The sequence below is a fragment of the Mustela lutreola genome, chromosome 2 (genome assembly GCF_030435805.1).
Source record: "Mustela lutreola isolate mMusLut2 chromosome 2, mMusLut2.pri, whole genome shotgun sequence".
NCBI classification, from domain to species: Eukaryota; Metazoa; Chordata; class Mammalia; order Carnivora; family Mustelidae; genus Mustela; species Mustela lutreola.
The window spans coordinates 143,717,005-143,738,802 of NC_081291.1; the positions used below are offsets into that span (position 1 = coordinate 143,717,005).

General features: G+C 38.7%; 1 protein-coding gene and 1 non-coding gene across 4 annotated transcripts in view; both read right to left on the reverse strand.

Moving 5' to 3' along the window:
* The window catches only part of GMPS (guanine monophosphate synthase), a 70,348-nt gene that overhangs the window by 47,145 nt on the left and 1,405 nt on the right, over positions 1 to 21,798 (reverse strand). Inside the window, exons 1-2 of one of the 3 annotated variants that reach the window (XM_059163696.1) lie at positions 21,369 to 21,632; positions 1,074 to 1,255 (exon numbers count right to left, since the gene is read on the reverse strand). In XM_059163696.1, the coding sequence (XP_059019679.1) occupies positions 1,074 to 1,255; positions 21,369 to 21,395 (209 nt within the window). In that variant the 5' untranslated portion in view covers positions 21,396 to 21,632. The other 2 variants (XM_059163697.1, XM_059163695.1) reach the window with 2 other exon arrangements.
* On the reverse strand, positions 7,308 to 7,412 carry LOC131826219 (U6 spliceosomal RNA). The gene has a single exon (XR_009351477.1). It is a non-coding gene; the product is annotated as a U6 spliceosomal RNA (small nuclear RNA).

A 21,798-nucleotide genomic window follows, 5' to 3' on the forward strand; every position in this document is an offset into this window, starting at 1 on the left:
AAACTTAGTCTCCTGGGGGGTGCTTGGGTGGCTCAGTCCTTAAGCCTCTGCCTTCAGTTCAGGTCATGATCCCAGGGTCCTGAGATTGAGCCCTGCATCACTGGGCACCCTGCTCAGCGGGGAGCCTGCTTCTCCCTCTCCCTCTGCTTGTGTTCCTTCTCTTGCTGTGTCACTGTCAAATAAATAAATACAATCTTTCAAAAGAAGAAAATAAGAAACTTAGTCTCTTGGGATAGAGGCAAAAGAGACACAGTGAACATAGAATTCTTCTCATTTAGGTATTCTAGCCACTGTATATATTCCTTTGATCAAATGTTCTGGGATGAATGAATGACCATAATAGCCAAATTCAAGTCTGACCCCAAAATCCCAAAAAATATAAAATATTCAAATGAGAAGTTCTTATAACTATGCAATTAAAACTAAGGCAATCTTTTTTTTTAATTTTTTATTTTTTTATAAACATATATTTTTATCCCCAGTGGTACAGGTCTGTGAATCACCAGGTTTACACACTTCACAGCACTCACCAAAGCACATACCCTCCCCAATGTCCATAATCCCACCCCCTTCTCCCAACCCCCCTCCCCCCAGCACCCCTCAGTTTGTTTTGTGAGATTAAGAGTCACTTATGGTTTGTCTCCCTCCCAATTCCATCTAAGGCAATCTTTTTAACTAAAAAAATTTTCCCCTAATTTTGTTTTAATCAGAACTATAGAAGAAAATTTTTTGTAAAACCATTTCATGTCCTGTTTTCATTTAAAAAAATTCAGTGCCCAGGGCACCCTGGTGGTACAGTTATTTAAGTGTCTGACTCTTGGTTTCAGCTCAGGTAGTGTGATCTAATGGTCCTGAAACAAAACCTCAGGTCAGGCTCCACACTCAGCATGGAGTTGGCTTAAGATTCTCTCTCCCTCTCTACCCCAACAACTCTCCCCACTCCTACCTCAAACGCACTCTCTCTCTCAAAATTTACCTTTAAAAAAAAAAAAAAAATTCAGTGCTCAAGCAAATTAATAAAAAATTCCACAATCTAAGCTCAATCTCATAGAAAATAGAAGTGAAAGGGCTACCGGAATCCTTGCTCTTTTATGGCAAATGCTGGGGTTTCCAAGGGAAAGATTTCTGACTGCACAAACAGTTCTCTCACTCTTCGATCTATGACTTTCCCATACTGGGCACCAGCATCCAGAATGACAACAGCTCCTTCATAGTGGTGGCAGCCATCCTTAAGGTCTCCTCCAGCATTCTCCAGCTGCAAATATTAAAGAAAATGTCCTCTTAGTTATAACAATTAGAGCCCCTTTTTAAAAAAAAAGTGGTCACTGTCAGCTCCAAAAACATACAGAACCAAAAAACTATTAACTTATACATATCCGTTCGTGGGCATACACAAACACTTTAACGAAAGCCAGCGTTTACTGACTATGTAATATAGTCACTTTATACATAAAAGCATCTTAGATATATTATCTAACGTGATAGGCATACAACCCAGCTATGCCAAAATATAGTCCTAGTTTATGCCTGCTATACTGGCATTATTACTAACAGGGCCTCCTTTGAATCTCAAAAGCATCCTAGCTTGAACCATGAATTATATATGGTCATCCTATCTAACAGTCACAGCATTCCTATGAGGGATATACTGATGAGGAACTGAAGTTTGCTGCCAGAATATAAGCATGCTCAAATTCACTTCATTAGGATTTTTTTGCTTTACCAGAAGAAAAGGCTATATCTATATATAGATACATGTACACACACATATACATGTATGTGTGTATATGTGTGTGTGTGTATATATACACATATCTGTATATGTGTATATATCTATATCTATATCTATATATGCATCGAACCCATAGCATTAGAATTTTAAAAAGATTTTTTAATCTTATCTCTGTCACCTATACATCAATAAGGCTTTTTCTGGAAAGCAATTTGGCAAAATGTAAAATTTTTAACTATATGTGCTGGAATAGTTACCTGGAACTAGCTTCAAATTATTCTAAGAGTAGGTGGATGTGGATGAAACAAGACTATTTGCCTATGCACTGAAATCACCAAAGCTGATGATAGATACACAGTCTTCTTATTTCAGCTAGCTTCTACTCTGTTTTTGTACATTTTACATAAGACAAAACTTTAAAAACATGTATGTACTCTGAAAAAACACTTGCAGGAAGCATATAATCTAATCCCATTTGAAAATATTTCATCAACAATGTATATACATACATGAAGAAGAAACATACAAACAGACACACACAAAAATATTAACAGCGGTTGTGTCTAAGCAATGAGTTACAGGTAAACCTACAATTTTTCCTTCTCATACTCTTCAGTATGTTTTAAATGTTTACAATAAACATTTTTGGGGTTTCCCCCCCTTCAGCTATAAAATTTGCACATAAAAAAGCATAAACCTGTCTTTCAGACACATATCTGAAATCTGAAATTATGTATTATTAAATCTGAAATTATGTATCTGTATCCATGTCTCTTCCTTTTCCATTTATAAGAAAAAATAAATGCAGACCTCACATCACTGACATTTCTGCTACAGTAATGAAAAAAGCAACAATCACAGCTATCTTATAGAGGACGATTTGTGAGAGGAACAAAACCACAGGCCAGAAAGAACTACTCTGATCACAAAAATGAAGATTTTAATCATATGAATACTGAACAGTATAGAAAAATCAGATCACAGAAAGAAGTTCATTAAATAAATCAGAGTGCAAGAAATGCTAAAACTTTTTCCTTTCAGACCTCTGTCCTTAGTCAACACACAAACGCACATACTACTCTTTAAAGAATTTATCTAAAATTCCTTAATCTACTTTTTTATAAAGAATAGAAAGTGTTGGAGTGCCCGGATTGCTCAGTCAGTTAAGTGTCCAACCCTTAATCTCAGCTCAGGTCTTGATCTCGGGATAGGAAGTTCAAGTCCTACAAGGAGCTCCATGTCTAGTGGGGGAAAAGAAGGCAGGAGAAGTGGGGAGCAGAGGAAACAAAGAAAAGAAAGGAAAGTTTTGGGGAGCCTGGTTGGCTTGGTCAATGAAGCACATGACTCTTGATCTCATAGTTGTTGTTTGAGCCCCATGTTGGCTATAGAGACTTAAAAATAAAAATTTTTAAAGAGTGTTTTTGAAGGACCACTTTGTTAGTATGTAAATTTCGCAGATTTCAGTCCCTTTATCACTGTCAAAGTTTTTGCCAAATTAGTACAACCTGTTTGTTTTTGTTTTTTACATTGTAGGCAGAGTTCTCACTTTGCATGATTCTGACATGAATAAATTTCAGTTATCACAGTTTATATCAAGGTTAGTTAACTAACATCAGTCTGCAACAAGGCTCAAATTTCAGTTACCATATATTAGCTGTAATTACACTAAGTACAAATTTCGCTATTCAATCCATATTCAATCCAGCTCTTCAATCCATAAATCATCACATAAATAACAAATATGATGGTCAATGATTAATGTGTCCTTTCTTTTAGAGTTTATTGCAATTGGATACTATAAAACAAATAGCAAGAGAACAGTTATATTACCTACTTGTTGCCCAGTGATAAATCCACATGACATTTTACACCTATGGATAATCCAAAGGCGGGGGAAGACCAACAAAAATGAAAGTACAGCAAAGAAATGAAAACTTCAACACTGGAAGTGAAATATGAATCCACTGTGAATGAAGTTACAGAAGAAATTGCTGGCCATGGTAGTACTGACACTGCTGTGGTTTGAGTGCCTCTAAATGTGCAGCCAGAGGAACTTGGTTAATTTATCAATTATCAATGAGCAAAGCAACCGTGATGAAAAGGATGACAATGTCCCAGAGAAAGTAACTCCAGGAAAATCCTTCACATTAAAGAAACTCTTGGAAGGGTGCCTGGGTGACTCAGTTGGTTAAGTGTCTGTTTCATGATCTCAGGGTCCTGGGAACAGTTCCCACGGTTGGGAGCCTGCTTCTCCCTCTGCCACTGACCCTACTCGTGCTCTCTCTCTATCAAAAGTAAATAAATAAAACCTTAAAAAAAAAAAAAACTCTTGGACATATTTCATGACATTTCAATCGTAAAGGATAAAAAGTCAAAAGCCAACAAGGCATAGAAAAGATGCAAAGGAAAGCACTGTTCAAAATACTCTTGATTCATATTTCACAAAGTAAACAATTCTCACTGTGTTTTAACTTATACTAAACACTGTATTTTATTTCTCTATACTTGTATAATTAACAAGAAGATTTAATGTTTTAATGAAATATTTGAAAGGTCCCAAACATCGTAATCCTTCCACTGATTAAAATTGCTTTGCATGGTGAGCATCTGGGTGGCTCAGTCAGTTAGTCATCAGAGACTTTTTTTAAAGATTTTATTTATTTATTTGAGAGACAGAGTGCACAAAAGCAGGGGGAGCAGCAGGCAGAGGGAGAGGGAGAAGCAGGCTCCCCGTGGAGCAGGCAGCCCAATGTGGAACTTGATCCCAGATCTGAGCCAAAGGCAGATGTTCAACCGACTGAGCCACCCAGGTGCCTCTAAGCATCCAAATCTTGATTTCACCTCATGATATCATGATGTCAAGGTGGTGAGACTGAATCTTGCAACATGCTCTGTGCTGGGCCAGGAGCCTGCTTAAGATTTTCAGGGTGCCTGGGTAGCTCAGTCAGTTACATGTCGGACTCCTAGTGTCAGATCATGACTCCACGTCATGATCTCATAGGTCAGGAGATCAAGCCTGCATCAGGCTGCACACTCAGCAAGGTTCTGCTTGAAGATTCTCCCTCTGCCCCTCCCCCAACTCTTCTGCATGTGTGCAAACGCACGTGCGCGGATGCACATGCTCTCTCTTTCTCTCTAAAAAGAAAGAAAGAAATCACTTCTCCTGGTTTCAGCTTGCACAATCATTGTTATGGTCATTCTACTATTATATAGTGAAGACTGTCATCTGTATTTCTTTGAATCAACTTATTTTTACCTAATTGAATTTTTAAAGAAAAACATACTGTTTTCTCACCAGTTTTTGAAAATGTTCAATCATATGACATCAGAGGTCATTGAGGAAATACTAAATCCCTGGCACATTCTTTCTACCTCAGCCATCAACTTGCCTATATGGCACAAACTTCAACAACTCAGGGAGAAAAAGCAAAAGGGTCACCTATAACGTAAGCAAAAGTTTCTTTCCTTCAAAACCTGAACTCCATTTACTCCTACTTCAAAGTTAAAAAGTTTGATAGACTTCCAAACCTTAACAGATTAGAAAAAGGACCATAATGAGAAAATAAGTTGTTAGTCACTTCAATAGTAGAGATAAACAAAATTCACCACTATACAGCAGAAAAATCTATTATCTATGTATACATTTAAAAAGTAAACACAGGGGTAATTGGCTGGCTCAATCTGTAGGGTATACAACTCTTGGTCTTAGGTTGTAGAGGTTACCTACAAATAAAATCCTTAAAAGAAAAAGAAACACAAAAGCCTAAAAGGTTCACACCCCCCTCAACTGACTCAAGTCATAATAATAAAGTAAATAATGGGGGTGCCTGGGTGGCTTAGTCGTTAGGCGTCTGCCCAGGGTCCTGGGATGAGCCTTGCATCTGTCTCCCTGCTCAGCCAAGAGCTTGCTTCTCCCTCTCCCACTCCCCCTGCTTGTGTTCCCTCACTGTCTCTCTGACAAAAAAATAAATAAAATCTTAAATAAATAGATAATTTTTTTTTAATTTTAAAAAGTAAAAGATGTTCATAAACTTATCTTTTAAGACATCAATAAACAATATTAAGAAAACAAACCCTAATTTAACAAATAAAGCAAAAGAATCTGACAGATTATCCTAAAATGGAGATGGAATCATTTTTGGATCTTCCTGAATTTCCAGGTATCACTGAACAACTAGACAGCAAAACCAAAAACTAAATGACGATTTATCTCCCCAAATACAATCTGGTAGGAATAAACTACCATTGTCACAAACTGCAGTGTGACAGCATTTGGCTGGGAAACCACCCAGTTTCACTAAATTAACTCTGAGAAAAGAATTCCAAGATGGTCTAACAGGGACTCAGTAGAAAGCACAGGGGTCAGGGGCGGCAGGTGGCTCAGTCAGTTAAGCCCTTGACTTTTGTTTTCAGCTCAGGTCATGATCTCAGGGCCCTAGGATTAAGTCCCAATTTGGGATACAGACTCAAGTGGGGAGTCTGCTCAAAGATTTTCTCGCTCTGCCCCTCTCCCTACACATGCACACTCTCTCAAATAAATAAATCTTTATTTTTAAAAAAGAAAAGAAAAGAAAGCACAGGGGCCCATTCGACTACAGCAGTCGCACTGGGAGAAGGTGTGCATACCCAATAGTACAATGGGTAGTAGGAGACCCAAGGTAAGGCTTAAAGGGATGGAAGTTTAATCCCCATGAACCTCCTCAACTAATGGGCCAGTTTCCCCTCTAGAACAAGGCTCACAAATGAAGACCAAATGCTGGGAGCAGAATCAAAATTAAGCAGGACAAGGGCAAGGAAGAAGGAAATAGAAGGGTCAAACTAAAATAGCTGGAAGAGGGGCGCTTGGGTGGCCCAGTCACTAAGCATCTGCCTTCAGCTCAGGTCATGATCCCAGGGTCCTGGGATTGAGGCCTGCATGGGGCTCCCTGATCAATGAGAGGCCTGCTTCTCCCTCTCCTACTCCCGCTGCTTGTGTTCCCGCTCTCCCTGGTTAGCTCTCAATCAAATAAATAAATAAAATATTTTAAATTAATTACTTAAGTAATTAACTAAAATAGGGGGAAGAATCAGAGCAAGGAATCCTCAGAAAACAAGCTGCCTTAATTTTAACGGAAGAGGGGGCTCTATAAAGCCATAAAAGTTATCTGAATTGAAATTCCTTCTAAAAACTCAGGAAAATTATATTCACATACAAGAGAAACAAATTTTAGAAGTCAAATCCCATACAAAGTTACTCAAAATAAAAAAGAGAGAATAAGGAATAAAAACATCTCTACAAGAGCAAGCCAAAAAGGGAAACAGATCAAAACTGGAAAGCATAATTTCTAAATGAACTAAAAGATATTAAGAAAATTATATGAGGCATAAAAAATTATGAATCAAAATTAGACTATGAACCCAGAATGACCAATCTCAAGAGTCTAAGAGTCTGTTTCTTGGTTTGCCTTTCTTTTTTCCCCTTTTACTCGTTTGTTTCTTAAATTCCACATAAGAGTGAAATCATATATCTTTGTCTTCTCTGACTTATTTTGCTTAGCGTAACACTCTCTAGCATCATCCACACAGCTGCAAACAGAAAAATATGGATTTCTTCACAAATTTGCAGGTCATCCTTGCACAGGGACCATGCTAATCTTCCCTGTACCAACATATATCCTTAACAAATTACTGGGCTTTAAAGAAAACAAACCTTACAATATTTTGGATAAAAAGCACACACGACTCATAATTCACTCAACTATACATTTGTTGTGTGTACTTTTCTGTATCCATGTTTTATTTTATAATAAATTTTTAAAATAAAACAAAAAGGAACTAACATTTACTTCACACCTAGTATTTCATGTGCTTTACATATTATCTTATTCATAATGATATGTATTTCTATTTTACAGATGAAGAAAATGAGATTCACTGTATCCCTTGCCTAAGGACACAATGGCAGAAGTAAAAGGTAAATGTAGGCCTTTCAAACCCCAAAACAATTAACACTATAAAATTAAAGTGGGTAAATATTCACTATATTGGAAGACTACCTTCAAAGTTATCTTAATTTTTAATATTTTGGTACTCAAAAGAAGTAAGCTTTAATAATTTAGAAAGTTTGCTTACATTAATGAAATAACATTCAGCAGATGTCTGAGAAAAGTAGCATTACACTATATAAATGATTTTGGAAGTTGAATTTCATCAGTACTAAACTTATTCAGGTATTTGCTCTTCAAAAAGACACTTTAGTAAACTTCAGTTGCCAAAATAAGTTTTAGGATTAAAAGAGATTTTAAGACCCCCTCCCCACCACCACCACCACCACACACACAGAGACATTTTAGTCATTTGAAATACTCAACTACCCAGAATAATCCTTTCATTTCCAGAAGGCGACTAGAAGTAGCATATTTACTTATATAATCTCACCACACGTATAACTCAGGAAAAATTACATTTTCTTCACAGAATTATCTAACACCTTAGGTACTTTAGAAATGTCAACAAACTTCACTGGAGGTTTTTTTTTTTTTTTTAAATTAACATATAATGTATTATTTGCTTCAGAGGTACAGGTCTGCAAATCATTAGTCTTACACAACTCACAGCACTCACCACAGCACATACCCTCACCAATGTCCATCACCCAGCCACCCCATTCCCTCCCACCCCCTTTCCCTCCAGCAACCCTCAGTTTGTTTCCTGAGATTAAGAGTCTTTTTTATGGTTTCTCTCCCTCTCTGGTTTCATCTTGTTTCATTTTTCCCTCCCTTTCCCTATGACCCTCTATCTTGTTTCTCAAATTCCTGGCATCAGTGAGATCATATAATTGTCTTGCTCTGATTGACTTATTTTACTTAGCATAATACCCTCCACTGAAGGTTTTTCTTAAGAAACTATCATCTTACATACAATGCTGAATGAAGTTTGAGCCTTCAATTAAAGGACTAAGTCAAAGAGTTAGACTCTCCAGCTCTTGACCTTATCATATGCTTGTATTTTACCCGCCTTTTTTATTTTTGAGAAATTTTAAACCTACAGAAACCTACAGAAAGGTTGAAAATATGGTATAGGGTGCCTGGCTGGCTCAGTCAGAAGAGCATATAACTCCTGATCTTGGGGTTGTGAGTTCAAGCCCCACCCTAGTTGTAGAGATTACAAAACAATAATAATAATAATAATAAAATAAAATAAAATAAACTCAAAAAATTTTAGATTTAAATAAACTTTTTAAAAAAGCTATGCCACAATAAACCCCCCTGTCCACCTAAATTCAACAGTAGTAACGTTCAGTATAATGTTGCATTATTTCTATCTATATATACTTCTTCCTCTGAATTACTGGAAAATAAATTATAGATACCTCTCTTCCAAAAAAATTTCGCAGCATGTACTTACTTCCTACCAACAGGGACATTCCCTTATATTACTACTATACACAATCACACCCAATAAATTTAACACTAATGGTATCTACACACGAATTTCCTTAAATGTCACGACTAATGTCCTTTATGGTTTTGTTTTGTTTCATTTTTCAGACTGTAGAGCGAGAGCACACAAGAGAGTGTGGGAAGGGGCACACAGAGAGAGAAAATCCGGAAGCAGACATCCCCATCCACTGAGGTTGGAGCCTAATCCTAGGACCTTGAGATCATGACCTGAGCCCAAATCAAAGTCTGCTACTCAACCAACTGAGCCACCCAGGTGCCCCTGGCTTTTTTGTTTTGTTTTTAATTCCAGAACCCTATCAAAAACCACAGACTCTATACTCACACTGTCATGTCATTGTCTCCTTTAATCTAGAACTATCTATTCAATTCACTTTTTTACAGTCTTTTAGGACATGGACATTTTTTTAAAAATTCAAATCAGCTTTTTGTAGAATATGCCTCAACCAGGATCTATCTGTTGCCTTATGATTAGATTCCAGATAAACTTTTGGCAACAATCTTACACTGGTGATGTAACTATGCCTCTTCCTAATAAAACACAATGGCAAGGACACAATGTCATTTTGTTCCACTATTGATAATCCAGACTTTGATCAGTTCGTTAACAAGTCTACGTGCTTAAAAGTTTAAAAAAAAAAAAATCTGATTTTAAGTCCTCCCCCCTGCTTAAAAATCCTACAACGATTTCCCCTCAGAATAAAGTTCAATTAAGTCCAAAATACCTTGCAAGCCCTATAAGGCCTTGATCTAATCTTTAACTTAAACCGCTATTTAAACACCCCCATGATCCCACAGAGGGTAATGTCCTCTTTAGCTGAAAAATCCCAACATGGACAAATCAATCTCAGACATGCCAACTGAAAGAAGCCAGACATCTCTAAAATCACACTATATCTTAAATTTTCCATTAGATCAATGACACAGCTGTCACTGCCATGGCCATCGTTACGTACAATTTGACATAAAATCCCTCAAGGGAAAGAGATTCCCTGGAGTCTCAGAAAACTTCCCTTAAAGCAGAAAGATGCCCCAAGGATTGAGCAAAAGAAATATAGCTGAGCTTGGCTGAAATTCATCTAGAATAGACATTCTGAAGCTTTATATAACTCACCAAGTATGTCATTTCTCTATGTATTCTATAAACACTGAGCAAGACCCCTGGAGAGTACAGTGGCCTCTTACCCTAGTAGTATCGCTGGACAAGTGCACCCCTTTAACATTTAAAAAACCACCTGAAGAAGGACCGAATTCTGGTTACTACCTAAAAAACTTCCATTGATATCTTCTGGTAAGATCAAGGAAGCACTAGCATCAAAACTTGCAGAATGAGTCATCAATGGCCTGGAAAAAAATTCCAGAAGTAACTGAGCACTCTCAAGAAATGGTGAATCATCAAAACTCTTGACGGCATAGATGATGTGTGGAAAAACAGTTCTTAGACAACTCGGATCAAAAACTAACTTAAAAGTGTCAGACTAAACATGCAGAAAGCTTAAAAAATACCAAAAACTAATTTAGTTCATACCTTTTTAATTGTAAATGGTATATAATTCTCAAAAAAGTCTAAATCTTTTATGATATATATAAAAAACTCTAGGTGCAACTATTGAATACAGGTAACAGTTATGCAGCAGTTCATTTTATGTATATGTATAGGAAAGAAGTTTGACCACTTGCTTACATCTGTTTAGCTGGTTAGGCGCTTTATATTTAAAGACTTTATTTATTTTTTACTATATTTAAAGCCTCTACTTAGGCATGTTTTTTAAACAACTTTTTTTAAGATTTTATTTTTATTTATTTGACAGACAGAGATCACAAGTAGACAGAGAGGCAGGCAGAGAGAGAGGAAGGGAAGCAAGTTCCCTGCTGAGCAGAAAGCCCGATGCAGGGCTTGATCCCAGGACCCTGGGATCATGACCGGAGCCGAAGGCAGAGGCTTTAACCCACTAAGCCAAGCAGGCACCCCAACTTATGCATGTTTTTATATTCTATATGTAACATTGTATCATTGGCCCTAATTCTTCACTATTCCCTTTATCTATGCCATTCCTCATATGACTTTGCAGTTTATCTTGTTTTAGGCAGAATGTATTTCCTCACTCTTGACATTGGGCTCAACCATGAGATTTGTTTTGACCACTATAAGGGCTGAAATGGTGATTCTACTTGCATCCTGTGCGTCTGCCATTATGAAAACACCATCAACCTAGTAGTCCCAATAGACAGGTGACAGTAGTGGAGCTCAGCAATGCTGAGCTGACCCACAAACTTGTCAGTACTAAATTAACTCACATGTCCTTCTGAAAATTTTTAATACCACCTAAAGTGAAATTTTACAAAAAGTGTTTAACACCAAAGCATCCATGGCAGGTTCTCAATCTGTAACATACTATGATTCTGCTTTCCCCAACCATATATAGTAGAAATACCTAAGAATGCTTTCCCCAACCATATATAGTAGAAATACCTAAGAATGCAGGGCAAAATTATTCAAAATGGCTATAATCATGCTTAGCTCTCTCTGACCTTGTCCTTAAGATACACATTATACTGACTCTCTAGCTTTAGAAATTTAAAACATAAATGCATACTTATCTTTTTTTAAGAGGGTAACTAATGAAGGAAAGACATCAGGGAAAAGGAACCACTATTAATTAACCTCTGGAGAGGTAGGCCTGGTGAACCCAAGATTTACCATACCACGAACAGACAGAAAAGTTCTTATAAAACACCTGAAAATAGTTTTTATATGCAAATACTGCACTAATGCCAAGGCTGCATTAAGAAAGAAAGAAATTAAAATCCAGTTTTTTGCTATTATTAAATAAAGAAGTTGTTCATTCCTACTGATACATGTTTATAAAGCCAATCTAAAAGTAGCCTGTCTGCCCACAAACCACATCCTACTTCCATTAAAATACAGCTGAACAAGGTACATTTGAAAATACCCTTAAGAACAAAATATTATGATGCAATTTTTTTAAGTTTATTTTACTCTACCAATGGTTATTTCTTCTGGGCATCAAGATTATTATAACCTAAATATTTTAAACTGTACAAAATAAAAATACCAAAACCTATTAGGGTCTATCCTCTGACCCAGTAATTCCACTTCTAGGTTTATCCAAAAGTAATGAACATCTATGTCCACAAAATCTGGAAACAGTCCACATGGCCATCAACTTGTGAATGGAATAATTCTAGCATATCCTACAGTGGAATACTACACAACAATAAAAATGAACTACTGATACAGTAACATAGAACAATCTCAAAAACATTATGCTGAGTGAAAGAAGCCAAAAATCACTATATGGTTCCATTTATATAAAGTTCAAAGCAGACAGAACTAATGTCTGACTATAGAAATTGGAACAGTGGTTACTGCTGAAGGAACCAAGGGACATGTAAGAACTTGGGAGTAACAGAAATGGTTTTTATCTTGACTGGGGTAGTGGTTACACAGGTATATACTTTTGTCAAAATTCAAATTGTACACTTAAAGATCTATACAATTTGCATATGAACATTTTACCTCAATAAAAACAAGCAAAACAAAATACTTACTAGTGACCTTTTTCAAATCATGTGTCTCCACAAACTGAAAAACAATGTTACAATAAGTAATTGTTTACCCTCAGCCTTTAGGAGCACCAGATGGTCGAGCTCAGCCATGGTGTCAAAAACAAGGCCAAACTTCAAATCTAAGAGCCACTCCATTACAAAGCCAAAATCTATCAGGTGAAATCCACTTAAGTGGATTAAGCATCCAATTAACTGTCCATTAAAAGTTTATACTTTTATTCCTAATTACCTTTAATTTCCTTTTAAAAGGTTATCTCCTCAGACTAACCTGTAAGTCTGGTGCCTTATTTCACCCAATCAGATGTTGGGAGTTGGGAGGACCATATCTCACAGTTCATGACAATAATGCAACAACATGAAAATGCTGTAACTTACATAAATTATAATTTATATATATTATAACTTAGGATCTCACAACAAAAATGGATCAAAGACTTATACATAAGAGCTAAAGCTACAAAGCTTTTAGAAGAAAACATAGGCAATTATACAAGATTTAAGGTCATCAGTAAATGCTCCTAGGAGGCAAACTATAAAACAGACTTTTACCTATAGAGAACAAAAAGGATTGCTAGATGGGAGGGTGAAGGATGAGCTAAATGGGTGATGGGTATTAAAGAGGGCACTTGTGATGAGCACTGAGAATTATACATAAATGATAAAACACTAAATTCTACTCCTAAAACTAAGATTAGGTTATATGTTAGCTGGAATTTAAAAAAAAAAAAAAAAAAAAAAAAGAACTTCAGGGAGGAAAAAAGGAAACGCTCTTTAAATGAGATACTGAAAGACAAGTGACGAAAATAAGTTGAACATCAAAATTATAAGCTTTTGTGTATTAGAAGACACCATTAAGAAAGTAAAAACCCAGAGAATGGCAGAAAGTATCTGCAAGGCATATTTCTGTTAAGAAACTTGTCACTAGGGGCGCCTGGGTGGCTCAGTGGGTTAAATCCCCTGCCTTCAGCTCAGGTCACAAGCCCCGGGTCCTGGGATAGAGCCCCACATCAGGCTCTCTGCTCAGCGGGGAGTCTGCTTCCCTTCCTCTCTCTCTGCCTGCTTCTCTGCCTACTTGGGATCACTGTCTGTCAAATAAATAAATGGAATCTTTAAAAAAAAAAAAAAAGGCTATAAAAAAAAAGAAACTTAGGGCACCTGGGTGGCTCAGTGGGTTAAAGCCTCTGCCTTCAGCTCAGGTCATGATCCCAGAGTCCTGGAATCAAGCCCCACAAACGGCTCTCTGCTCAGCAGGGAGTCTGCTTCCTCCTCTCTCTGCCTGCCTCTCTGCCTACTTGTGAACTCTGTCAAATAAATAAATAAAATCTTAAAAAAAAAATAAAAAGAAAAATCATTAAAATAAAGAACTCTTATAACTCAATAAGAAGACAAGTAATCTACTTTCAAAAATCAGCAAGGATTTGAATAGACATTTCCCCCAAGAAAATATACAAATGGACAATAAGCACATGAAAAGATGTACGGGGTGCCTGGGAGGCTCAGTGGGTTAAGCCTCTGCCTTAGACTCAGGTCATGATCTCAGGGTCCTCAGATGGAGCCCTGAGTCGGGCTCTCTGCTCGGCAGAGAGCCTGCTTCCCCTTCTCTCTCTGCCTGAATCTCTGCCTACTTGTGATCTCTCTGTCAAATAAATAAATAAAAATCTTCAGAAAAGATGTTCAACATCATTGGTCATTAGGGAAATGCAAATCAAAATCACAATGAGATACCACTTAATACCCACTATGATGGCTATAATCCAAAAGACAAGTGTTGCAAAAATGTGGAGAAATTAGAACCTCATGCACTCCTGACAGAAATGTAAAATACTGCAGCTGCTTTGGAAAACAGTCTGACTATTCACCAAAAGGTTAAACACAGAATTACTACATGACCCAGCAATTATATCCCTATGTATATACCAAAACGAAATGAAAACTTATGTCTACACAAAAACTTGTACAAGAATATTCATAGCAGGGGCGCCTGGGTGGCTCAGTGGGTTAAAGCCTCTGCCTTTGGCTCAGGTCATGATCCCAGGGTCCTGGGATCAAGCCCTGCATTGGGCTCTCTGCTCAGTGGGAGTCTGCCTCCCTCTCCCTCTCTCTGCCTGCCTCTCGGCCTATTTGTGATCTCTGTCAAATAAGTAAATAAAATCTTAAAAAAAAAAAAAAAAAGAATATTCATAGCAGCATTATCCATAATACCCAAAAAGTATAAAAACCCAGTGTCCATCAAATGATGAATGAATAAGTAAAAGGTGGTATATTCATATAACAGAATATTATTTGGTAATAAATAAGGTAATAAATTTGGTAATAAATAACACATGCAAAAGAAAGGTGAACTTTGAAAGCACTGCACTACATAAAAGAAGCCAGTCACAAAAGACTACATACTGCAAGAATCTAGTCATATAAAATGTTCAGAATAGGCAAATCTGTAGAGACAAACATATTAGTAGTTGCCTAGGGCTGGGAGAGAAAGGCAGGCCAGGAAACAGGAGGACTGATTGCTAAAAGGTACAGGATTTATTTTGGGGGTGATGAGAATGTTCCAAAATTAACTGTGTTTGATGGCTGTACAAATATGTGAGTACATTAAAAACAACTGTGAACAGTGCCTTTTATACAGCACAATTTTATGATATATGAGTATCTCAATAAAGCAGTTATAAAAAAAATTTTTTAAGAAAAGTAAAGAGTAGAATCTAGGTGGTATACCTAAATGCTGACTAAAATTTCTTTTAACTTGTCAGTTTGAAATTTTTCAGAAAATGTTAAAGAGGGGAAAATTATAGCATTAAAAAGTTTCACTATTACCAATAAACATACAAAAACAATTATTTATCTGTAAATATTTTTATATTCATCTAAATTTTCCCAAATTAGTTAGGGATTCTTCATCCAAAATTTGTTCAAAGCTGCATTTTACAATACTGGAGTCTTAGATTCATATTCATAATGACACTTAGAGGATAAAAATTACGAAAACTAGTTCTCCCAATTACAGACAAGGTGAAAGTGATTTAAATTTACTTAGACCTGTTAGGTTTTAAGAGACAAAAAGGATTCTGTCCTCCTGTGACAAACAAGAATAACAGAATTTTGCAGGTCCAAGCAGCTTTAGAAGTTTGGGGAAACATCCCCTGCAAATGTTATGGTAGCTTAGAGCAGACTATTTTACCTGGTCAATTTCAACAGTGCTGGTTCTTACCTTTTAGAAAACAAGTAACTTGACACACAATTTTTAAGAATTTCATAAACTCTTAGTATAGTTACTAATTCAGAAATATTCTAATATATACATTAGGATTAAATTTTAGCCAAATTTTAAATAGATGTCACTATTGAAATCAAGATCCAAACTCAGGGCAATATGTGCTCTATAACTGGAGTGACCATGTGGCCCAGTTTGCCAGGACTGTCCTAATTTACAAGTTATTCCCACACCTATCCATTTATCTCAGAGTCTTAATTTCTTAACCTGTTAATTTTTAACCTATGAATAACTGCATTAAAGTAACATAGGATGGGGTTTGTTACACTTTCACTTTATACTCCCCACCTTCTAGTTCTGCGGAGTACAGGTATAATGAACACAGAGTTCTCACTTCTAACTTCAGGTTCAATCTGAAAAGCCAACCACTGATATCCCATTTCTTTTTCCAGATCCTTTCCTAATAAAATGGAAGTACACTTGGACAGGGACATCTAAGGGTAGATAACTCTATCCAGCCTTGAGTGCCACAGCCATTGCTCAGCTTGCAAGATGCACCAAACCTCTGGCCAGCATCATCTGGTCACTGAGAAATATGAATAAGGCATCTGTAAAGTATATGCAGGAAAGAGATATATATATATGTTCATTCATGATGTCCAGAGAGAGTGAGAGTAATTTGAGCATTCTTGCTACAAGAGTTTTGCCATTTATTTACTATATTGTATAAAACCACAAGTATTTTTCTTTGGTAATATTTTATTTTACATCAATTATCATTAATTTTTAGCAATTCCTCTTATGTTTTAAGTTCCCCAGTATAGAGAAAGAATTATAAGGTCACACTACTATAACCAAACACCTTGCTCCCTATGACATTATAATGTACCATATTAGGGAATGCACACACCAACTATATAAACCATCTCCTTGGTCCTCAAAACAATGACCGTGAAGCCGTGGCAAGGGTCCACCACTAGAAAACCAACTAACACCACATTACTTCTATAGTAGAGCTATTTTTTTTGAATCACTGTGATTCTTAAGAAAATACAGAAACTTTTCTATTTCACAATAATAATGAAAAAGGTATTCTACACAACCCAGAATTATACATGCTATACAAAGATTCAAATTTCTATGAAATGATTACTTTTCTGTTGATTAACAAAGAGCTTCAGAATTGTTTTATCCCTAAGGACTTTATTCATTTTGAGCATATAAACAGTCTAGGTTAGTAGGAAACATGAAGACACACTGTAAGCACCATGACAGAGGTAAATTATATTCTTCTGTATAGCAAATAAGTATTCATTACATTAAATAGCATCTTTTGAAATAGGAATCATTAAACAGCCTTTTAAAAGTATCAAATACATTTGAACAAGTCTACATTTAAAAAAAATACTTAAAAGACAATTATCTTCCCTAAGTAACAAGTTGGCCCAGATAAAGACAAGGCTATCTGAGGTTCCTGGAGGAATTTCAAAACCTTCCAAGTCTAACAGGAAACAAAAAATATATATATTTCTTCTGTCTGTAACAGCTCTTACATTCTAGATGAATGGGTGAAAGTTTTTTTTGTTTGTTTGTTTTGTTTTGTTTTTTTAAGGTCAAGGAAGGGAAAAAAGACAGGGAGGTAAGTGTGAAGGGGAAAGGGGCAGACTCTCTTAAGCAGGCGCCATCCCCAGCGCAGAGCCCGATGAGGGGCTCAATCTCACAACACTGAGACCATGACCTGAACCAAAATCAAGAGCCAGACACTTAACCAACTGAGCACCTAGATAAATATCTTAATATCTGAACAAAATCTGAAGCAGGGAAAAAAAAAAAAAACTTGACCTTTGAAAAAAGTTCTATAAAGTTATCATAAAAGGACAGTTATTTAATACTCATGCATCCCAGGTAAAAAATGTTATCTCTCAATTCAATTCAAAAACTTTAATTTAAAGGGGCGCCTGGGTGGCTCACTCATTTAAGCGGCTGCCTTTGGCTCAGGTCATGATCCCAGAGTCCTGGGATCCAGCCTTACCCCTCGCCCGGCTCATGCTCTCTCTCTGTCTCACTTCTTTCTTTTTCTTTCTTTTCTCCCCCCCCCCCAACCAAGATTTATTTATTTATTTATTTGACCGAGATCACAAGTAAGCAGAGAGGCAAGCAGAGACAGAGAGAAGGAAGCAGGCTCCCCGCTGAGCAGAGAGCCTGATAAGGGGCTGGATCCCAGATCCTGGGATCATGACCTGAGCCAAAAGCAGAGGCTTTAACCCACTGAGCCACCCAGGCGCCCCTCTGTCTCACTTTCTTAAATAAATAAAATCTTAACAAAAAATAAAATCTTAACAAAAAATAAAATTTGGTTTATCTTATTTAAAAAAAAAATTTAAAAATGCCAATTTTAAAAGTTTAACAGATGTCGTTAAAGATCCTATATCACACGCAATTTATAAAACACCTTTAATTCAAGTATGATTTACCCTAGTCAACATCTCAGTAAAGGTGATAAAGCAGGTCCCACTTCTACTCCAGAGTCTGAGGCTTAGATAAGGCCAAAAAGTGGGAAACTTGACAAGTAGTCCAAGTAGCCCAGAACAATATTCTGATAATCCTGCCTTAATAAAACAGAAAATAGTTACTATGTCTGATACTTGACCTATATATTATTCACATATAACACAGAGTAGCTATAAAAAAAAAAAGTTTTAAATAAACCATTACATAAAATCTTAACTTCTTAATTACATTATCTCAACTCCTTAACTAAGAAAAATATAACCTCTGATTTGGATAATTAATCAGCCCAAATGTTTTTATAGATTTTAGGTCTCTCCCTAATTTCTATCGTGCAAAAATGTCATTTTAGAAAATCCTGATACAAATTGAAATGCACCAGAATAGGAATCAAAATCAGCTCTTTCCTCCCACTTTATGAACCAGGATTTACACAGAACTTTCAGAGTCAAATTGATGTACAAAGTAAGCTTGGGCACAGTACTTATATTTCACTCCAGAGGGAAGGGTGGTTCAGCGGTAAACTATGGAAGAGAGATGCCTACTCAGATTTCCAGGTGGATCTCTTAAAAATATCTTATTTCACCTAATTTATTATGCATATTATCTCATGTTTACACATCTCTTTACTTGAAATGTTTCTTATGATCAATGACATATCGTGGTTTAACTGTACGGAGTTTTTTCCTCCTTAAGAGTACATGAAATAATAATAGATTTGATGAAATACTTTATTTCCCTGACGGCTCCTCCTCAAAGTGCTTCCAATTCAGTTCTTATCTAATCGTTACTCCAAAACACAAAAACTAAACAACAAAAAAACAACACATGCTTGAGTATGCTATAAAACATAAACCTTGAAATAAAATTAATCAGCAATTCACTTGAGGCTCAAATTTGTCAAGACTCTCCTTAAAAAGCAAGTTAAAACAAAAATATCAACTAGGAAAAAAAAATGATGTTCTATACTCCTGGGACAAATAAATTTGGAAACTGAGTCCTGAACTTAATTTTGTGAAAATACCCTTCTCAAATCACGATATATCTTTCAAAGTCTATAAATTAGGTTTGACTCCTCCTATTAGTACAGTCATTTCCTCCACTAGCACAAAGGTAAGTTTTAAGTCTCAAAATAGAAAAATGCTTTGCAAGTGAGCTAATGTACAGGAAAAAGTTGTACAATGAGGTTTACATTAGCTTCTGGGGTCCAAAACGCCAAGTTTGACTGTCTTCATTTCCCTTTATAATCCTAAGAAGAGCTTCACGTAGTCTACGCATTAATTTTCTCGATTTGAAAAAACATATTAGGGGCGCCTGGGTGGCTCAATGGGTTAAGCCTCTGCCTTCCGCTAAGGTCATGATCTCAGGGTCCTGGGATTGAGCCCCGCATCAGGCTCTCTGCTCGGCAGGGAGGCTGCTTCCCCCTCTCTCTGCCTCTCTGCCTACTTGTGATCTCTCTCTCTCTCAAATAAACAAAATCTTTAAAAATTAAAAAAAAAAAAAAATAAAAGAACATATCAGTACCTTATCTTTTCTCATTTGTTCAACAAATAGTTTTTTAATGTTTGGAAAGTACTAAGCAATCTTAGTAGGAGAAAACCTACTAATATGGAACACTTAGACACCACCATTTAAAGAGACCACCACCTAAATAAGGTAACTATCTGACTTGGAACACCAATTCCCACCTGACTTTTAAGATCCCACATACATGAATAAAATTTAAGTAATTTCTTAAAGCCAGGCTCTAAACAGTGTGCAGGAGATACATCTTGCTAAAGTTAATCTCCAGTTCAAAACTATGCACTTTATCGCAGACAAAATCGACTTTGTGAGGGTCTGAAAACTCCAAACCAACGAAAATTTCCATACAGAAGTGAAAGCGAAGGTGCTCCATTCAGAAGCGAGACCAAAGAGGAGGGTCTATAGAAAAAAGTGAGTTGGAAGCGACGAGAAGCGCAGCGGCGACCCAAACGTGCTCTCCCCGCATCAAGTTGGCAACTTTTCCAACACCCCGGGACTCCCCACTGCCCCAGCCCTCGCAACGTGGTGGCCTCGGCTCACGTCCGGGAGAGGGCTCGCCACCGCGGGGAGCGGATCCACCGCAAACAAACGTGCCAAAGCAGCAGCCAGCAGCTAGGGGCGGGGTTAGACCCACGCTGCTGCCCTCGGAGAAGGATGGAGGTGGGGGGTGCAGCGGAGGGAGCGACCCTCGGGTCACCGGCCCTGACCGGGGACTGACCGGAGGACCAGGGAGCGGGGGAGAGGAGGGAGGGCTCCAATCACGCGGCCTCACCGAGGGCCGGCCTCGCCGCCGCGGACCCCAAGGCCGGCGTTGGGAAACGCGGAGGGCCTCACCGAGGGCAGGCGGGAAATGGGGAGGCGGGAAGACTGGAGGCCAGCATAGCTTAAACGCCGCACGCGAGGCCCCGACCCTGCCTTGCCTTCCGCGGACCCCAGGTGGTCCACAGAAGGCCCCCAGCCTCCGAAGGGACGGGGTGAGGGCTGAGGAAGCAAACACACACACCCGCTTGCCTCCCAACCTCCGCCCTCCGGCCACGCTCTTCGGGCTCCCAGCCTCACCGCGGAGCGGGGGAGGCGAGGGCCAGCGGCGCGGCCGCCGCAGCTGACGCCCTCCCCGACGCCCGGAGACGAGCGGGCGCAGGAACCCCGACACGCAGACAAAAATCAACAAAGCACCTGCCGCTGCCGAGGAGAAAACATGCCACAGGCCCCGACCGGGGACTCTCCGACGCGCAGCTGCCCGGGCCGCAGGGCTGCGCAGACGGCTGGGGGAAGGGGGTCGAGTGGTGGTTCCCTGGCCCCGAAGCCTCGCCTACGCCCGGAGGCGGTGGGGCTGGGAGCCCCGCGCCAAAGAACTGACCTTGGAGTCTCCGTTGCACAGAGCCATCGGGGCCGGGGCCGGGGCCGCGGCAGCGGTGGCCACAGTCTGAGACGGGGCGGGAGAGGGCCGGCGGGGTCGACGCCGCGGGCTGGGGCTTGAGGAGGAGGCCTGGTTTTAGAAGCGGGAGGGCGCGGAGAGGAGCTAGCCGACTGCGAGGCGCCGAATCTAGCAGCAGCCGCCGAGCGCGGGCCCCAGCGCCGCGGGAGAGAAGACCAGCAACGCGCACGCTGCCCCCGCCTCCTGCTTCCGCCCCGGCCGGCCACTGGGAGGAGCCAGAGCCCGTTCGGTTAAGTAGCCAAACCGCGGACACCCGGCAGCAGCCGCCGAGGCCAGATAAGCCCGCCTCGGGAGGAGGGGCTTTCGGGGTCCGGCCCCGCCCCCCAAGTCCTTTCCCGCCGCCGAGGTCAGC